The sequence below is a fragment of the Sturnira hondurensis genome, unplaced genomic scaffold (genome assembly GCF_014824575.4).
Source record: "Sturnira hondurensis isolate 20B ecotype Veracruz unplaced genomic scaffold, ASM1482457v3 Scaffold0015596, whole genome shotgun sequence".
Taxonomy (NCBI): Eukaryota; Metazoa; Chordata; class Mammalia; order Chiroptera; family Phyllostomidae; genus Sturnira; species Sturnira hondurensis.
Genome location: NW_028088227.1, coordinates 11356181 through 11375319, shown reverse-complemented (window position 1 = coordinate 11375319; position 19139 = coordinate 11356181). Strand labels below are relative to the sequence as shown.

The 19139-nt window shown below is 40.1% G+C and overlaps 1 protein-coding gene across 3 annotated transcripts in view; it reads right to left on the bottom strand.

Moving 5' to 3' along the window:
- ARMC2 (armadillo repeat containing 2) overlaps positions 1-19139 on the bottom strand; it is a 102328-nt gene that overhangs the window by 45779 nt on the left and 37410 nt on the right. For all 3 annotated transcript variants that reach the window (XM_037065004.1, XM_037065006.1, XM_037065005.1), the window contains exons 7-10: positions 18004-18102; positions 13763-13938; positions 8477-8579; positions 6958-7181 (exon numbers count right to left, since the gene is read on the bottom strand). In XM_037065004.1, the coding sequence (XP_036920899.1) occupies positions 6958-7181; positions 8477-8579; positions 13763-13938; positions 18004-18102 (602 nt within the window). The remainder of the gene's footprint in view (positions 1-6957; positions 7182-8476; positions 8580-13762; positions 13939-18003; positions 18103-19139) is intronic.

Here is a 19139-nt window from a genome sequence, read left to right as displayed (position 1 = left end):
AATTCTGGAATTCTGGAATTTCATGAACATGCACAGTTTAATCTTTACTATCTTTACAACATACTCATGTCTTGGGATTTGCCAGACTGGAGGTGTTAATGCTTCCACTTGTGTCACAGGTGGTGGCCCCTTGGTTCCTCTGAGCAACAACAATGACCCTTTCAACCTTCTCAAAATACTATTAGGTATCTGACAGGCAGAACTGAATGCAGCATTGAACACGAGGAAGTGCCATGGTTTGGTAGAAGGGTAAAGCATCAGAACACTGTTACCTAGACATGAGGATCACCAAAGAGTCAGCCCCCACTGGCAGCTACCTGGTCCTCCATTATCCTGTTCAGCACCCAGAACACACCTGGCACAGAGCAACCACTTCACAAACACGTGTATCACCAATGTCTCCTGATGGCAGCCACATGGTGATAAACATATATATGAGTAAACATATATAAACATGTATATATGGTATACAAACATACATATATATATGCATAACATAAGAAACAACATGAAGAAAAGCTTCAAAATCACAACACTTCAGTCTTATTTCCTCTAAGAAATATCAGCCCATACACTGAGGAGAAAATTTTTTTTCACACCCATTCCCTGATCTCTCTCCTTTAGCTCCATATAATCAGTCTAAAATCTAACAACTGCAGCCATGCATCTTAATTGGGGCTTCTGCCTGTGAGATCTTAACTCTCCGATCTGTCCACACCACTAACGCATCCTCCTTCTGTCACTTTTCAGCTTTTGGTCTTTATCGTTTAATATCTTGTACACATTCATCTTTCTGCTACTCTGATCTCGTTTTCTGCTTCCCACGAGTGGACCTCCAGTTGCTCCCTGATGCTCTGAGCCACTCAGCAGCTGCTCTTTGAGACACAGGACCGTAGCCTCTGAATCACATCTGCATGCCTCACCCAGAAAGTCCCTCTGGACCGACCCAGTTAACCTTTTCAGTATCCCCCAAACACACCTCGTCCCATTCCCTTTCCCTTTCTCTAAATCCTACACAACCTGCGTGGTCCAGCTTCAGGTGTTTTCCATTCATTCAATTGCCCCCAGTGGGACTGCTTTAGGGAAATAGGATGACTCTAGCACTCTGCCAGATGCTAGAATGTACAAAGCTTTACAATAGGAGGTCCCCAGAAAGGAGGCTAAAGCTTCTGAGGTTCTCTGGGTTGAAAGTCATGAAGGTCAAGAAGTCCCAGCTGTCCAAAGTTGCCTGCCTTCCTTTATCTTTTCTGCCTTGCCATGTTCTCCCTGGCTTACAGATATTGTTCCACTAGTGCAGCTACAAATAACTTCTTTTTTTCAATTAAAGTTGCCTTTTTAAAAAATGCCCCAGGAGCTAGAGTTGGCAGGTTCTGAAAGTTGGTGGAAGTAAACAATTCTGCCCATGGATCTGTTTGGTTGAATTTGCACATGAGCAGGCTGGTCAAAACCCAGTCAGTATTCCACACTCACAGAATAGAGATTTCCTTCTGCGCTCGTAGTGAAGTCCTGTTGCTTACTTCTTTTTTTAAAAATCATTGTTCAAGTACAGTTTTCTCTTTTTTACTCCCATCCCTTACTTCTTATCATTCATATAATACAAAAGTTTTTCTTTGTTTTGATTATACATATATGATGGAATGTCCAGTTTGGGGGATTCTGCAAATGAAACACCCTTAAACAACATCCCCTCCCTGTCCAAATCTGTAGACACACACACACATAGTGACGCCATATAGTTGATGCAAAGGGCAGTTGGTGGCCATGGGCAGGCTCTGCTTTCTTTTGCTGGAGGTGGAGGTGGGGTGCTGACTGTGCCTCTGGGACAGTGTTGTAGACCGCTCTGCCTCGTTCTAGGAATTGTATCTCAACCCCTTGTGGCTAAGGGCGAGGGACAACCTTTGGAATGCGAGCCCCAGGAGACAAAGCCTGTCTCTGGTAGCAAATGCTGCCTCAGTTTCCTCTCCCTACCCCAAAGCTTGGTTGGAAGTCAATGACAGGTAAGATCCCTCACAGCGGGGGGGCAACCTAAGCCAGACTCGATCACTTGGGAGGCCTTCATTGAAGGACTTGGTGGGGGGGGGGGTGGCAACAAAGAGGGAGCAATGGACTCTCCACCCCACCTTTGACATAGCCCAAGTCCCCAAGTTCTCTGGGAGAAGCGCTTCCTGGATCTAATCCCCTTAAGCCTGAATACCTGATGGGGAGAGGTGCAGCTCCTTGCCTTGCTAGAGCGTGTCCTGGGGAAAAATCTGGCATCTCAAAGGCTTGCTTTTAAACCTGTGAAATCTGCTCTGCTAAGAGTGCTTTCATTCATATGTTAAGGGTTTGAGCAGGAAACCCTAAAATTCTCTTCCTGACAGACTTTGACTCAGACTAAGCCCTCAGATTTCTTTGAAATGTTACCTACTGTTTGATCCTTGCCACCCTGTATTCCTGTGTATTACAACCCAATAAAAGCCCCTAGAGGAATGGGCTCAATGCCTTTTTCTCCTGAGAAACTGGCCACTGCTCACAGCCTTTTTCCTCTGGGAAAATGGCCACTTCTCCTCCCCAAGCAGATCACATCATGTCTCAGTCATGTTTACTTTCATCCCTGGTGGCTGGGGGAGACTTGCAAGGAAAGTTGCCCCCACAGGACAGTACTGAGTCATGTGGGCAGCAGATGCTGGGCAGGTTCAGAGAGAAAGTCTTTGAGGCAATAACAGTACCTGGCGAGAGCTGGTGGGCAGTGAGGAGGACGTCACTACAGGGCACCACACCACAGTGCCCTAGAGGGGTGCATGTGTATCAGAAAAGGAAAGGGGCATCTGACCTAATGAGTTAGTGTGCACTGGATGATGCTGAGGTGAGAGAAGAGGGAAATAAAAGAGAAACGCAGGGAGAAGACACTGTACTGGCTAGTATACCAGAGGTCCTAGCTCTTGATTTGATATACTCAATGCTCCTATATATTATATAGTTATATATTTTGTTATGTATAAATAATAAATACAAATATAAATAAATGTATATATTTAAATGTATAAATTATGCAAATACATTTATATAAATACAAAATATATAATTTTATATAATTATAAATAAAATACACAATATTATATAAAAAAATAGGTTGAAAAGGGCTCTTTTAAACCAGGGTATCTATCCACAGATATATAGAGGTACAGACATACAGTCTACTTTATATATATTATAGACACAGATATATAGTCTATTATATATTTGTGTACACACATATAGAGAGAGAGTCTGGTTTTAAAAAGCTCTTTCCAAAGATGGAGGCATAGGTAGACACAATGTGCCTCATCACATAAACAGAAGAAGGACAACAACAAATTTAAAAACAAACAACAACCAGAACTGCCAGAAAACTAAATTGTATAGAAGTCTGACAATCAAGGAGCTAAAGAAGAAACATTCATCCAGACCTGTAGGAGAGGTGGAGATGGGCAACCGGGCAGAGAGGACTCATGGCAAGGCAGTGGCTGGTGGACTGGGCAGTCCCACATTCCCTTGCGGATAAACCAGGAGGAGCAACTGGGGAGCGAGACAGACCGCGCAACCCAGGGACCCAGTGTGGGGAAATAAAGCCTCAAAAACTCTGACTGAAAACACCGTGGGAGTTGTGGTGTCAGGAGAAACTCCCAGCCCCACAGGAGAGTTCATTGGAGTGACCCACAGGGTCCTAGAATGTACACATACCCACCCACCTGGGAATCAGTGCCAGAAGGGCCCAGTTTGCTTGTGCGTAGCCCCAGAAGTGACTGAAATCCAGCAGAGAGCGGAAGCAAGCGGTGGTGTTCCCTCCTGGACCCCTCCCTGACACACAGCATCACAAACGCAGGGACGTGGGGGTTGACCCACCCTACTGAACACCTCGGGCTCCACCCCCTACTACCTAACACCACACCGAAACCAAAAAAATTGCCCCAATGAAAGAACAGGTCAAAGCTCCAGAAAAAAATACAACTAAGCAACAAAGAGTAGCCAACCTATCAGATGCACAGTTCAAAACACTGGTAATCGGGATACTCACAGTATAGTGTAGTCACACTATAGAAGAAAAAACACAGTTTTTCTAAAACTTTTGTGACTAACACTTTTGAGTGTAGTCACAAAATAGAGGGAAAAAAATGAAGGCTATGAAAAGAAAAATGTTACAGGGAACCAACAGTGATGGGAAGGAAACCAGGATTCAAATCAATAGTTTGGACCAGAAGGAAGAAATAAACATTCAACCAGAACAGAATGAAGAAACAAGAATTCAAATAAATGAGGAGAGACTGAGGAACTTCCAGGACAACTTTAAACTTTCTAACATCCTAATCATAGGAGCCCCAGAAGTAGATGAGGAAGAGCAAGAAATTGAAAACTTATTTGAACAAATAATGAAGGAGAATTTCCCTAATCTGGCAAAGGAAATAGACTTCCAGGAAATCCAGGAAGCTCAGAGAATCTCAAAGAAGTTGGATCCAAGGAAGCATACACCAAGGCACATCATAATTACATTGGCCAAGATTAAAGATAAGGAGATTAAAGATAAGGAGAGAATCTTAAAAGCAGCAGGAGAAAAAGAGACAGTAACCTACAAAGGAGTAAAAGATAAAGATAAGGAGAGAATCTTAAAAGCAGCAGGAGAAAAAGAGACAGTAACCTACAAAGGAGTTCCCATAAGACTGTGAGCTGATTTTTCAAAAAAACCTTACAGGCAAGAAGGGGCTGGAAAGAAGTATTGGAAGTCATGAAAGGCAAGGACCCCCATCCAAGATTGCTCTATCCAGCAAAGCTTTCATTTAGAATGGAAGGGCAGATAAAGTGCTTCTCAGATAAGATCAAATTCAAGGAGTTCATCATCACCAAGCCCTTATCATATGAAATGTTAAAGGGACTTATCTAAAAAAAAGAAGATTGAAATATGAACAGTAAAATGACAACAAACTCACAACTATTAACAACCAAACCTAAAATAAACCAAACTAAGGAAACAACTAGAACAGGAACAGAATCACAGAAATGGAGATCACATGGAGGGTCATCAGCAGGAGAGTGGTAGGCAGATGGAGGAGGGAAAGGTAGGGACTAAGTAGCATAAATGGTAGGTACAAAAATAGACAGAGGGAGGCTAAGAATAGTATAGGAAAATGTAGACGTCAAGGAACTTATATGTACAACCCATGGACATGAACTAAAGGGGGAGAATGGGTAGGAGGTGTGCAGGGTGGAGGGGAATAAAGGGGGGAAAATGGGTCAACTGTAATAGCATAATCAATAAAATATATTTTTAAAAGCTATTTCTAATGCATTATATCTGTGAATATATAAATACAAATATTTATATTTAATTATATAAACATTTATATTTTACAATCTATGATTTTATAACTCATTTTATTATAAAAATATAAATACATAAATAAGTTGAAAAAAGTTTTAAACTAGATAAGACTCCCAGAAGTTATTGAATCAAAACCAAAAACAGAATATCTCAACAGGAGAATGGCTAATTATTTGAGGTATAGCCTAGTCACAGAATATTATGCTACCATCAAAAAGAATAAAATAAGTCTATGGAACTGACTCAAAGGGGTTTTACTGTTGCTGAATGAGAAAAGACGAGGGCGTTTCTACCCTGTTTTTGAAAAACCTATGAGTATAACAAAAGGTGCTGAGGGCATCAGTGTGAACAGAGACAGCTAACTGGGTGGACCAGAGGAGAAATGAGGAGGGAAAAAAATGATGGGAAACAAGCAAATACAACTATTAAAAAAAAGGTTCTATGATAAAAAGCAAGAATTACATATAAGTACACATGTAAGCATATATGTGCATAAAATGCTTCAAAGAATGGATACTAAAATGTTGGAGGTATGTTGTTATCTCAAAGAGGAAATAAAAGCTGTTTATTTTTACACTTTTCCTTATACTTTTTTGCATTTTAACAAAAAGTATAATTATATAACCAAAATAATTATTCACTGAGGGAAAATTTGAATAACTAAATAGTAACACTGGCAAGTGTGAATATGATGTTTCTTAAGCCTTCCTAGTCAAAATTCATCCAGCAGAATTTTGAATCATTTGTGACAAAGAGGTTTCTACAATCTTCAAAATGGAGACAAAACTGCAAGTCCAAAATTAATAATCATCATAAACACTTTAAGCATCTTTATACCAGGGCCTAGATCTAATTTTTAACACATTTCCCCAAGGGCTTTGAGGGCTCTGGGTACTTAATCAATCCTCATTAATTGACAAGCACATTTCAAATCTCATTAATTACGACATCAAAGATGCTATTATCTGACATACAAATGCTAGTAAAGAGTAAAATCTCATGTAAAAAAGAATATGAGAGCTGAAGCAGCTCCACTGAAAATAATTTAACTATGAAATTTAATTTGCCACAAAAGAAGTAAGAAAATTCTAACACACAACACATTTCTTCTCCCTGCCCTGGTCCTATTAAATGTATTCAGTTTTGTCTCTTGCGTTCCCATACTCTCAGGCCTACATGCCATCTACATGTGCCCTGGACAGCTATCCACTCAATCTCATTAACTTTCTGTTTTTCACTGTAGATATGAGATTCATGACATTTACCACCCATAGTCATGAACAATCTCATTATAATTCTGATTATAACATGCAATTGTTTTCCAAAGAGGTGCTGCTTTTTCATGCTTCCAGCCCTTCTTTCTCTGCAGGGTAGTGGAAAATTTGTCTGCAAGCTGCGTGGACAGCTGCTCCATGAACAGGCCTGGAAGAGCCTTTCCAGGGAAAACGGGCCTATGTGGGGAGGAGGTGGGGCACCAGCTGCTGCCCTTGGTCCCCAAGGCCAGGCACCCCCACCTGGCTGTAGGCAGCAGCCCACCTGTTACCTGTTACACTCACCTGGCAGGTAACTGTTACTAGGTAACATGAAAACTAATTTTACATCTCTTTAAGTAAAATACTTACTTGGACTAACAAGTGGCCTGAATTAGGCAAACATGTACTGTGTTTCTCGGTGTTCTCATTTATTTGCTTTATCAAATTCATCAATATTTCCACAGCACCTTTGCTGACCATTTCATTAAGAAATCCTGGATTTCCAGAAATGAACTTGATAGCCCCCATACAGTATAAAAAAGCTTCAGTGTTAGTCGGCAGGTCTTCCCTTCTCAGGACCTCCAATAATGATTCTGTCAAAAAGATGGATTATTACAAATGTGTGATTCTACCAGCTGGACAGAGATATATTAAAGTGTTTGTACATGAACATCAAATACAATTTGTAGAATGTTAGTCAGAACCTAAAGTCAAATGCTTGTTAAGGCTTATTGATTAGTATAAAGAGGAAAACCTACTTTTACCTAAATCTTTGTAATAGCAATGGCAGTAAAAGGATGTGCTATAATATATAAATAAGAAAGCGTTCTTTAAGTGCTAACCCTTGCCTCTTACTCACATTTACCAACCTTTATTCTGATTACACACATTTTGAATTATTATAGAATAACTAATTATTAAAGCAATTTAAGAGTTACATTTCAACAAACCAGTAAGAGTATCCCAGTTGCTGTATGAATGAAAAATTAATCGAGATGGGACCTTTAAAAAAATCTTGATCACAGTAGAAAGGAATGCTTCAGATATAATATCCACCCTTTCCCAAGACGACTTAAGAACATCCATCCAAAAACATACTATTGCCAGGTTTTAGGAGTAATCCAAGCAACTCTGACAAGGTTTTTTATGCCTCTCTCATATTTTATTTTATTAATGTCAGTATGATCATTTATCAGGATCTTTGTTTTTAGTGTACAGCTTTCAAAGAGCTGATCCAGTGTTTGATTGGGCTTGTCCCTGTTTACTGGGGTAGAAAAAAGCGGAAGACCATTTGCCCTGTGTTGCAAAAAGAGGACCCAAAGCATTGCCATGCTGCCTTCCTTCAGCTCAGCAATGCCGTTTCATAAAAGATTTCTATTCAAGTAGTGATTTAAGCATCTTAATTATCTAAGGGCATGTCAAGAATTAGATCTCATTAGCTAGGTTGTCAGAATGTAGTAAAATTTATCTACATATTTGAAACACATTTGAGACACTCTGATGCCAAATTTCTACAACAGTTATAGAAGTCTTCCAAGTTTTAGTCATTCTTACTATATCAAGAGACACGAATTTCAATTATGTTAAATACTATTAAATGCGGTGTGTTTATTTTTCTAATGACAAATCCAAGACCAGGAAATGAGTTTTTAAACAGGGAACACTTTGCTAAGTCATGTATACACCAAGCACCACAAAAACAGCGGGCCATCCCCCTACCTTCCAGAGGATACATTAAATGAAGTGTGGAAAACACAGAGAAGGACAGAGTAAAAACATCACACAACTTCCACATAGTACTAGGACATAAAATATTCCGTGTATCATTAATTTTAACTTTGCACTCAAGTGCGACAGTTGGCCAATGGGAGTGCTGGATGATACTCACCCAGAATGCTGTCATTTTGAATCAGAGAATCATTCTTCTCACTTCTGCTAATTTTAAATATAAGTTTGCAGACATTAAGGAGATTCTTTCTACTCACTTTAAGCTGCAGAGAAAAACACATTTATATCATGGAGGGAAGTAAAGATATGCCATAATTTTTAAACACAAACATCTTAGTTTTAAAGTGGAGCAAGAGTATTTTTAAAACATGAAGAAAAGCTCTATGTAAATTAACTTTCAAAAGTTTTGGCCACTTATTTGCCAACTATCTAATATAAACGATATTTAGAATTAGCACATCTTAATAATAAGTGTTTATTTTTCTACTTCATAAAGGTTCATGCTGATATGTGAAATTACTAGTTACTTTTTAAAAAGTATATGAGGAAAAAGGGAGCATAATGTTGAAAATTTAATTAAATGGAGTAATTCCTTTAAAACACAAAATAAAGAAAGATGGATACCAAAATCTCAGATTAAACTACCTTAAAAAACATAGTGGAGGTGAAAGATGGAAAAGAAAGGAGGAAAGTATGACTTTTTTAATCATTTGTATAAAAGAATATTAAAAAGTCATTCTCTCATCAGGTTATATATAACCTGATGAGAGAATGACTTTTTAATATTCTTTTATATGTATGTATATTTATTTATTTATTTATTTTTAAGGCTATTTCTGGAATGCTTTGAGATAATGACAGGTAATGTTCAAAGTTTAAAATTACCTTCTAAATCACAGAAAAAATTCAAGTAGATTAAACATAGGGGCAATAAGGAAGTATACAAGGTCTGTCTAGAAACTGCCCAGCCATGTAATATTAGATACAAGAGACAGGAAACATTGTACATAGGACAAAAACGCCTCAGTCCCCTTCAAAGTAGGCACCTTGGAACCTTACACAGTTCTCCCAGTCACCATCAGCTGCCTCATCATATTTTCCCAAATTTCATTAGTGGTCTGAAATCTTTTCCCTTTCAAAGGTGATTTTAATTTTGGGAAAAGCCAGAAGACCAAATCTGGGCTGTAGGGGGGCTGAGTCACCTGGGTGATTTGACGGTTCACAAAAAACTCTGTATGAAATATGTATTGTAGTGATGAAGCTGCCAATCACCAGTTGCTCATAGCTGTGGCTTTCTGCATCATCAAATAGTTTCTGCAGAGGAATTTTCAAGCTTAATGCAAAATTTGATACAGATTCATTGCTCTACTCACTCAGTCATTTTGAATGTGATGGCCCCACAGTACACATGCTCACTCAATGACATCTACCACCCCCACTGACTAGTACAGTGAAGTTGTCATTGTTCATACATGTGCATTCCAGTTCCTTCTTTCTTGGCTGCCAAGTCATACCGACGTCCTGCAAAGTGTTCTCATTATATTAACAATGGCTAGACTTTCTCTGGACAAACCTCATACATTTTTAAAAAGCACAGTATAAGAGGACTAACTGAATCATCTAAATTAGCTGTTTTTTTAAAAATTTAAAGTAGTAAAAACTAAAAAGAAAATCCTAACTATCCAATATCCTAAAAATCTGAAAAATCCCAATGTTAGGGAATAATTTGATAAATAGTGGAACATCAATACTATTCATATTAAGCATTCACAAAAAGTATAACTGTGAACACTATGTTTTAAAAAAGACATTTATAAGCTATTTATATTTCTATTATAAAATAGAAATATTACATTCCCTCATTGCAAGAATATAAAATAGGTTTGTAAGATTAAGGTCATCTGAGCAAATAAATCTACCTGTTTGAAAAGGAAGGTATAAGCGTCATTATTTTATCATTTTAAAATATCTTTTAAATTATCTTTAATATTGTTTATTCATGAGTTCCAGTTAGTTTTCAAAAGAGAATGGACTTTGTCAGTCATATTTTTTAAAGAGAATGGAATTTGTCAGTCATATTTTTTAAAGACTTCTTTTGTGTTTGACCCATAAATACTACTGAGCCCCCCCTGTGCACTGGGCCCTGTGCATCTGCTGTAGGAGATTCAGCGATGAACACAATCAGCCCCACCGGGAGGGGCGAAGCGGGGAGGGCGTTCTCGATGGAGCAGCTCCCATGTGGCTCCTGCTCTGGGCCCTTTGCCCGTCATGCCAGGGCCACCCTGCACATTAGGTGTTGTCATTCCCATTTTGCACCTGAGGAGTCTGCTTCTCTGACAAGTCATTCAGCTCCTCTTGGCATCACCCGGTCAATACTGGAAACGCACAATCCCGGGCCCCACCCAGCAGGACTGAATCGGAACCTGCACTTTAACAAGCTCCCAGGGAGCTTGCACGTGCACATTCCCGTCTGAGAAGCCCCGTTGCAGAAGCCCGGAAAAGATCACGTGTGGCAGAATGGAGAGTCCCACTGTTCTCAGGAGGAAAAATGAAAACGGGAACTTAAACACATTTTTAATGATTGGGTGCTTAAAAAATATTGTGTAAGCACTCAGAAAATAAATGAAAGAAAAATAGAAAAAAATCTACATCAATGAAAAATATTAATGTTCTTGATGTTCATAAGAATATATTTTAATTAGTCAACAATCTTCCACGATGTTGCGAGACATTGAGGTCAAAAATCATAGTTTATTACTCTTTCGATGGCAGTGCACCGCATGTGCTGCATACGTAACAAAGCTTGTTGAATAAATGAATGAATACAAACAACCCCACCCCCCTGCACACCCAAGTCATACTTTTAGTGAGAAGTAGCAAAGGGGGAAAAAAAGGGTCAGAGTTTTCATAAAAGGAAACAACAAATAACTCACAATTTCCAGGTCTGCTATAAGGTCAGTTTACATTCAAAGCAAATGTTTATAACTTATCTTTTGATAACTGCAAAATTATGACTTTGAGACATGAAAAGTTAATAAAATATTAGATTATATGCAAAGCATATAGACTACCCTACATAAAACAGCACCCCCCCTTCACTGTCCTTTTTCTTTCCTTGGGTTTATTTTCTTCCCACAGCACAGAGCAGCGCACTGGGCACCTCATGTGTTTACTGTCCGTCCCTCCGGCCACGGTGCCGGCCCAGAGCTCAGGGGCGCTGCTCTTCACTCGTATTCCAGTGCCAAGTGTCCCTGGTACAAAGCTGGTTCCTCTATAGGGTATTTTTCTTATGCTAAAAATAGTAGACTTTTCTATTTAAAACAAATTTGAAAAATTAAAGAGAAGTTTTAAAAATCACTCATAATACTACCACCATATATAATCACTGTTGACATACTGGTGTGTTTTTTACCCCTGTACAGGGTGCTAAATGTTTTCCCCTCCTGAGTATAGTTACATTCACAGTGTACATATGCTTATACTCTAAAAAAAATCTGAATATAGACTGATGTATTTTTGTAAGATTTTTCAATACAAAGAGTAAAATTAAAGTGATCTGACAGACCTCCACTAAACCAAAGAATGAACGACTAACATTGTGCTCACTGAATTTTTTAACTACAAACAATTTAAAATGTCTGAATTATTACATTAAATTGATAGATTAAATGTTGGCAGAAAGAAGTTATTAAAAACTTCTTAGTCCTATATAGCTTTAGTTTTTTGCTGATTGTTTTCAACAGCATTTCATGTGGTCTTTTAAAAATTTATGTAGAATCCCATCATCAAGGCCAAAGTGAAACAACGTCTTGCCTGGAATGTTACATGAGATTCAGGAGGCAAATGGGAAGCTGAACCTGAGGGACTGGTCTGGTGGGTTCATGGTTAATCAGAAGGCACAGCCGACCTGTCTCTGCGATCTGGAGTGGAGCCTAGCGAGTCTCACCCCGATACAGCAAGGCAGTCAATGTCACGGAGAGGGCTTCACCCAAACGTGTGTTTCATCCAGAACATGTGCACTGCCTGGCAGACCACGTAGCCTCTTGCCTTAAAATAGTTAAATTGTGCCATGTACATAATTCATTTGAATGGCACCTTTAATAACCAAGATAATACTTTCTCTGCAAAGCATGAACAAATTCATTCCATTTTCCTTCTTTCTCTCACTCTTTGATTTACTGATTTTTTTGGCTTTGTACAGACAGGATGTCTAGGATCAGAATGGAAAACCAAAGGCAGTTCCTGGCAGCTGGCAGCTATACCAGCAGAGCCCTCCAGCTTCACACCAGGGCTCTCTTGGGCCAGAAGGCGCCCCAAGTCCAGGGCCAGAAAGGCAACTGGGCAAGCGTGCTGACATCCTGCTATGTCTACTTACAACTTTGGACTTGAAGTCCTCCCTGTGGTTTATGCTCCTTTAGTTTCACCAAAACGATTGATCAATTATCATCAAGGAAAGGGGATTTAAATAATACTGAGCCCACTATTTCAAAGAAATGTTGCTTTCTGAGTCATATATCATATCACAATTTTTACAAGGGGGTGGTGGTGAATAGTTTAGGATGACAGATAAATAAGCATGTAGCTGCTCCAAAGACCTGCATAAGGTGTACAGTCGGAATGTTCTTCCGTATGAAAGGTACCAGAGTAAGAGACGGCGGACACTCACTACACTGTCAGCAAGTATGCCAGTGCTTACTTTCACTGTGTACTTTAAGATTTCAAATTATAAGTTATGGGTTGTTCACATAACAGCTTTTACTTCTATGAAACTGGGTAAACAAAGCTTCATTTGTTTTAGCGGCTCTCTTACAACGCTCTGTAATCACTGTGTCTTATCTTTCGGTTCCGTTTATGGCCACGACAACAAAGTGCTCCCCTCGAACAATGATACCATTTTGTTTGAGACAGAGTTTCTACGCTTCCATTTGGTGTCTGGCCTTTTCTTCCAATACCTCACAGGAGCCTTCTATGACCGCCTTCCCACGCCCGCACACAGCTGTTTCTCTGCTTCACTCTGCTTCATAAAGCACCTGGCCATTGCGTCCATTGCCCAAGTGATGTTAAGTTATTTATTAAATCACGTGGCAAAATCAAGCACCCACCAGAAACCACAGAGCAGAAACCACAGCCTGCACTCTCTGATACTGCTCTCCAGTCAAGTTATTTGAGCAGCCGTTTTCAATGTATTTGCCTATTGTCACATTTTTAAACCTAGCCACAGTCCACGTGCAAGAGCTTTCGGAACATTTTCTGTGTCCTCAGCCTTAGTTCCGTAGATAGTACATTCTAGTCAAATTCTGGGATATCAGTTTAATACCTTAATTTTTTTCAAGATTCTAAGCAAGTATACTGCATTTCTGATAATCTTTGTAATATTTACAAATAAAACATTAAACAAAACTTTTATGTGTTACCATCTACTAGACCAGAGGAAAGAAGAACTTACTGCTAGAATAATTTTTGCCAGTTTAAGGCTGAGTGGGTCTGAACCAACATCGACTAGTTTATACAGAGTCTTCAGGAGAATACTTCTTCTCTTGAATTTATGTCCAAGCATGTGTCCTTCCTCTAAAGCCTGATGAAGTTGTGTGCAAGCAGCGCACATCATTTCAATGTTTTCCTCTGTCAGGGCAAAGAGAGGGAGGCGGCACTTATTATTAAGGTCAAGTTCTCAAGTGTGTCAAACACAGACAGTGTAAGTAAAAACCCCATAATTATTTCCCTGGACATCTTCAAATTCCTGAACTATGCTTTTTCCACTTTCTTATCATTTCTATTAACCTGATTTCTTTTTCACTTTGTCAATCCATCTCCTACCAAGTTGACTTACTTACTAATCAGTCAGCTTATCGAGTACACGTGATCTGTTCAGGAGAGTTCTGAAGAATGGAATTGTACCTGTTTCAGCTGGTCTCCCTTATTCCGAAAGCCCCCACCTCAGCCAGGGTTCTGTTCAGGCTCATGGAAGCAGACTGCTTGCCCCTCCATCTTCAGCCCTTTGGGGCACAGTTCTACTGGTCTAGAATGTTCTTTTCCTCCTCATTCCTACTGATTTGGGTCCTTCAAGGCTCTCTCAAGGTCCTGGTTCATCCAGAAAAGGTGCACTAGTCCACATACAACAAATCTCATTTTGTACTATTATTTCTCACATGTGTGTACATGTATGTGGTGCTATGTGCCAAGGGCTCTCAAACACATGTCATGCTTTGTGAGCGGGAATCCTGTCTTACGCACATTTGCATCCATTGTGGGTGGCGCAGTGAGAACGCTGCACTGACAACCTGCAACGCAGTGTAATGCATTTCTGTTTTCTAATACATCGTTGATTGAATCGATGATCAATACTTTTCTGAGAAGAATGCTCATCATCTGAGAACAGAGGGCTCACACGGAACAAAATCTCAAAATGTCACCACACCCACCATGATTGAGGGATGGGTTATTAGAAAAGAGGAGAATAAAAAAAGAGGACTTCTGATAGAATTCTGAGAAAAGCAATTTTTAAAAAAAGTGGCAGCCATTCCAATAGGCACACAAGGAAGAAAGGCAGCAACATGAAATGGGAGGAGAAATAGAAAAATCCAAGGTCTAAGGCCTTCAGTTGAAAAATATTATCTTTGATAGATTCCATCACGAAATTTAAAAGTAGGAAACCAATCTTAAATAAATACCATAATGTGCTCTTAAAAGCCCACATAGAGGAAGTGTGTGCCTGCAGAAGGAAATGACTCAGGCCATTTTTAGCTCTTTTCAACAATAACATCTAAGAAAAAGTTTTAAACCTCAATGGGTAAGCAACCTTCAATGCCTTTCAGTTATGCACTGAAATAAATGAATTGATGGGAAATGACTTGGACTAACTTTAAATAAAGGGAAAAACCTGAGCTATTATAAAAAAAACATTTTTGTTGTTTTATTCTTCTGTGACTGGCAGTTTCTTCATGAACTGGAGGCCAGGCCACTTTCTGGCAGTGGGTGTAGACTTCAACACATTTTCCTAATACTTCCCTCCACAAAATCCTCAGCCTGGTGGGCTCTCCCCAAGAGTATCTGTGTTAGTTTAAAAGAAATTTAAAAGGAAGGCTCAAGGACCAAGTGTTAAACTATTGATCACATTAACACTTTACACTATTCAGTTTGTTATAAATACTGTTATAAATACCATATAGCCTCAGAGACAACTTGAATCCAAGAGCTAACAAGGTTCTCAAGGGGCTAAAGCCAGTGGATGAAAGTAGATGAGCAGTAAAAACAACATCCTCTCAAACATTCCCCCATAAGATACTGATTAATTAGAAGGGGGGGTGGATAGAGATTTTACAGTGGAAAAACCTGGCAGACACCACATTTCTCAAGTGACCCAAGTTTATATCACAATCAGTCATGGACCAAGTCAGCTTCACACGCCTCCTGGGGGGATACCCTGGGGCACGGCACCGCTCATCCCATGCACTTGCCTCAGGTGTCCAGCCTCCATCTATCAGTAACTGTGGGAAAGTACCAGACAGATCCAATTTGCAAGGTGGCCTATAAACTCCTCAAATATGTCAAGATCATGAAAGAGACTGACAAATAATTGGAACTTGTGATCTAGGATTTTCTTTTCTCTATAACAGAAATTGTTAAGATAAGTGGCAAAAATCTGGATAGGATTCACATAGTTCTATACGTTAACTTCCAGATAGGTAACAGAATGCCCTTGTTTCTAAAAATACACACCCCAGTACTTAGGGCTATGGGACATCATGTGGACAACTTGTTCTCAGAGGGTTTTAAAAAAGGAAAAAACAACGTGCCTGTGTGTTGAGGAGTGCGGTGTAGGGGAAAAGCGTAAGGAGGAGAGGAGGGGAGAGAGAGAATGATGAAGCAAATGTAGTAAAATATTAATATCTGGGAACCTGGGGGAAGAACATACAAGATTTCTTTGTATGTTCATACAAGAACATACAAGTATTCTTGCAACTTTTCCAGAGGCCTAAAATTACATCAAAATAAAAAGTTAAAAAAGAAAAAGAATCTCAAAGGGTCAGGTAACCCAGCCCTGCCCCCTTTTGCTGCTCTTAAAGCTGCCCACGGAAGACACGTTCCTTCTGAGGAGGGAGATTCATCCACATTTCCGGTCCCATGCTCCTGTTGACGCCTGTTGGACCCGTCTTGAAATCCTTCAGGCTGAAGACTTGCTCCATGATGGGCCTCTGCCAGTAGCACTTGTGCCTGCTGCTGTGTTCTTCCTAGTACCCTTTCTTTCCAAACTCTTATCCAGACTAACTGCTCTCCTCACCAGTCTTTGCACACATCTCCTAAAACAAGGGCTGCCGTGGACGTGGCCCACTAACAAGAGAGTGAAAATGAGTACCTCCAGATGGGACAAAGTCATTCACTCTCACCCTCAGGGATCTGAGCTGCAGAAGACTGTGGTAATGATCTAGTTTTGCTTGCTGCTCACCTGGCAGGCGAGAGTCCGACAGAGCACAGATTAGGTGATTCCCCAAGGCCATCTGTCCAGGGCTCCCTCGTTAGCCATGAACACAACTAGGTGCCTACAGGGAGCCAAGGTCATTGGAACCTTTTAGGAAGTAGGTCTTTCTGCATGACTTTCCTGTTTGGCTTGGCTGTTGGGGGGCACTCATTTACCTAAGGCCCCTTCCTGTGGCTACCATGCTGCTTTGCTTATCCAAGAGACACTCAAGCCACAGTTCCCAGTGAAGGCCTATTGGGCGCTGTGTGTTAGGGGCTGAGCTCAGCCCTCGGGCCATCACTGCAGCTTCCCCAGAGCCTGTTCCAACTTCAGAAATGGGCTCCCCAGCAGCAGCAAAGAGGGAGAAGGGTGGCAGGGGGTGTTCTGACAAGATTCCCACAGGTCACTTTTTTTTTTCCAATTTTTTTATTTAATTATTTTTCAAGTACAGTTTTCTGTCTATTACTCCCATCCCATCCCACCCCCCATCCTCCCCCCTCCCTCCCATTTCCACCCTTCTCAGTTGTTGTCCATGTATCCTTTATATAGGTTCCTCTAAATCCCTCCCTTATTTCCCCTGAAATTCCCTCCCCTCTCCCCTCTGGTCACTGTCAGCCTGTTCTCTATTTCAGTGTCTTTGGTTATATTTTGCTTGCTTGTTTGCTTTGTTGTTTAGCTTCCCACAGATCACTTTTCCAGGGACCTGCTGATCGTGGGCCTTCCCTGCTGGGCACCCCAGAGTGCCAGGGCACTTCCAGCTCTGAGTGACTTCTCTAATGGGTGTGCTCAGCCTAAGGAGAGTAGGACATGCACTTTTGGATCTAGAAAACCAGGGGCGCGCCTGCTGGGGATGCCAATCTATGAGACTTAGTCAGAGTTTCGAAGACCTGAAATGTTTTAATCTTTCACTTTCTTGCTTAACTGCCACCCTAAAGAGTTCAAATGAGCATTTCCTTGGGCAGAATGGGTGATGGTTAATGTACATGCCAAGGGGAATTTTAGAACTAGAGTCTCTTGCTGCATGTACAGTATAATTTTACTCACTAAAAATTAGGTTTGCACATACTATTTAATACACACAGTCCTGGGTAAATAAGTAGATGATGTCATTTGTTTTTGAACATGTTCACAGAAGTGATAGTCAAAGTATACTAAAAATATCAGGACAACGGAGACATATAAATAACCACAGATATTTTTGATTTAAAACAAAAACTGATTTTTATTACCTTTTTCTAATTGATGCAAAATTGGCACTATCCTTGTATTCCAAAAGATGTCATCCACCTCCATTTCCATATCCTTTTCTTGCGAGTCAGCGTTTGAAACTGCAAAGGAAACCCAGGGCAGGAGAAAAAGCATTGAAAACAGAACTATGACTGGAGCACCATCAAAAGTCTTTGCTATTTATCACTAAAACTAATAAACTCTAGAATTAAATTATACTTGGCTCCCAAGCTCAACTAACACTAATTAGGACTATATGTCTTCTGATCAAATCACCCCAAATTAAACTCAGATAAGATAATGTAAAGATATCAGAACTTAAAACTCTGATTGGGATACTTCATAAAAGCTTCAGCTTTGTAAACATTGAAATTATCATCAATAAGGCAAACGATTTTGAGTTATTTTTACTTAAAGGTATCCCTCTGTAATGTAGAATAAATAAAAAGCCATAGATGTGTAAAGAATAAAAATCTTGAAAATGTTGAATGAAAAGTTTCCTAAAAGGGAGACCTGCAGGGATTTTCTGTCCTAGATGGAATAAAGTGTCCACATCACCAGGGACTGATTTTGCAGCAGACAGTGGGACAAACCTGGGCTTTGGGTGCTGACCAATCTCACTTCAGATTCCAACTTAGTATTGATGCAGTGGGTGACCAAGGGCTGATTTCTCATTCTGTCTGAGCTTCATCAGCAAAACAGAGACCAGATTACTTGCTTTCAGGGTTATGTGAATAATCTCTGACCCCAGCGCCCAGCACCTAATAACACTCAATAAATAGGAATTTCTTTCCTTGATTAAAAAACAAACAGGCCATCACTGTCTGAAGAGTATCAGGCGTGTGATGTGCCAGCCCTCAGGGGCACGTGCTCCCGGGGAATGCGGCTGTAGAGAAGTGACAGCCACCAGTCACCGCGGGCTGCAGATGCAGCAGGCCTGTCTCCCAGTTTTGTAACAACCCTACGTGAGGTTCCCAAACGGTCCCCATTTGCCAGGTAATGAATGTATTAAGTTACCTGCCCAGGGTCAAGTAGCTCCATAGTTTTTGCCCTTGACCTCTATGCTGTTCTGCCCTGCAGCAAATCAGCAAACTAAAAGGTAACTTTGAAGGGAAATGTAAAGCATATTAGAAGCTGT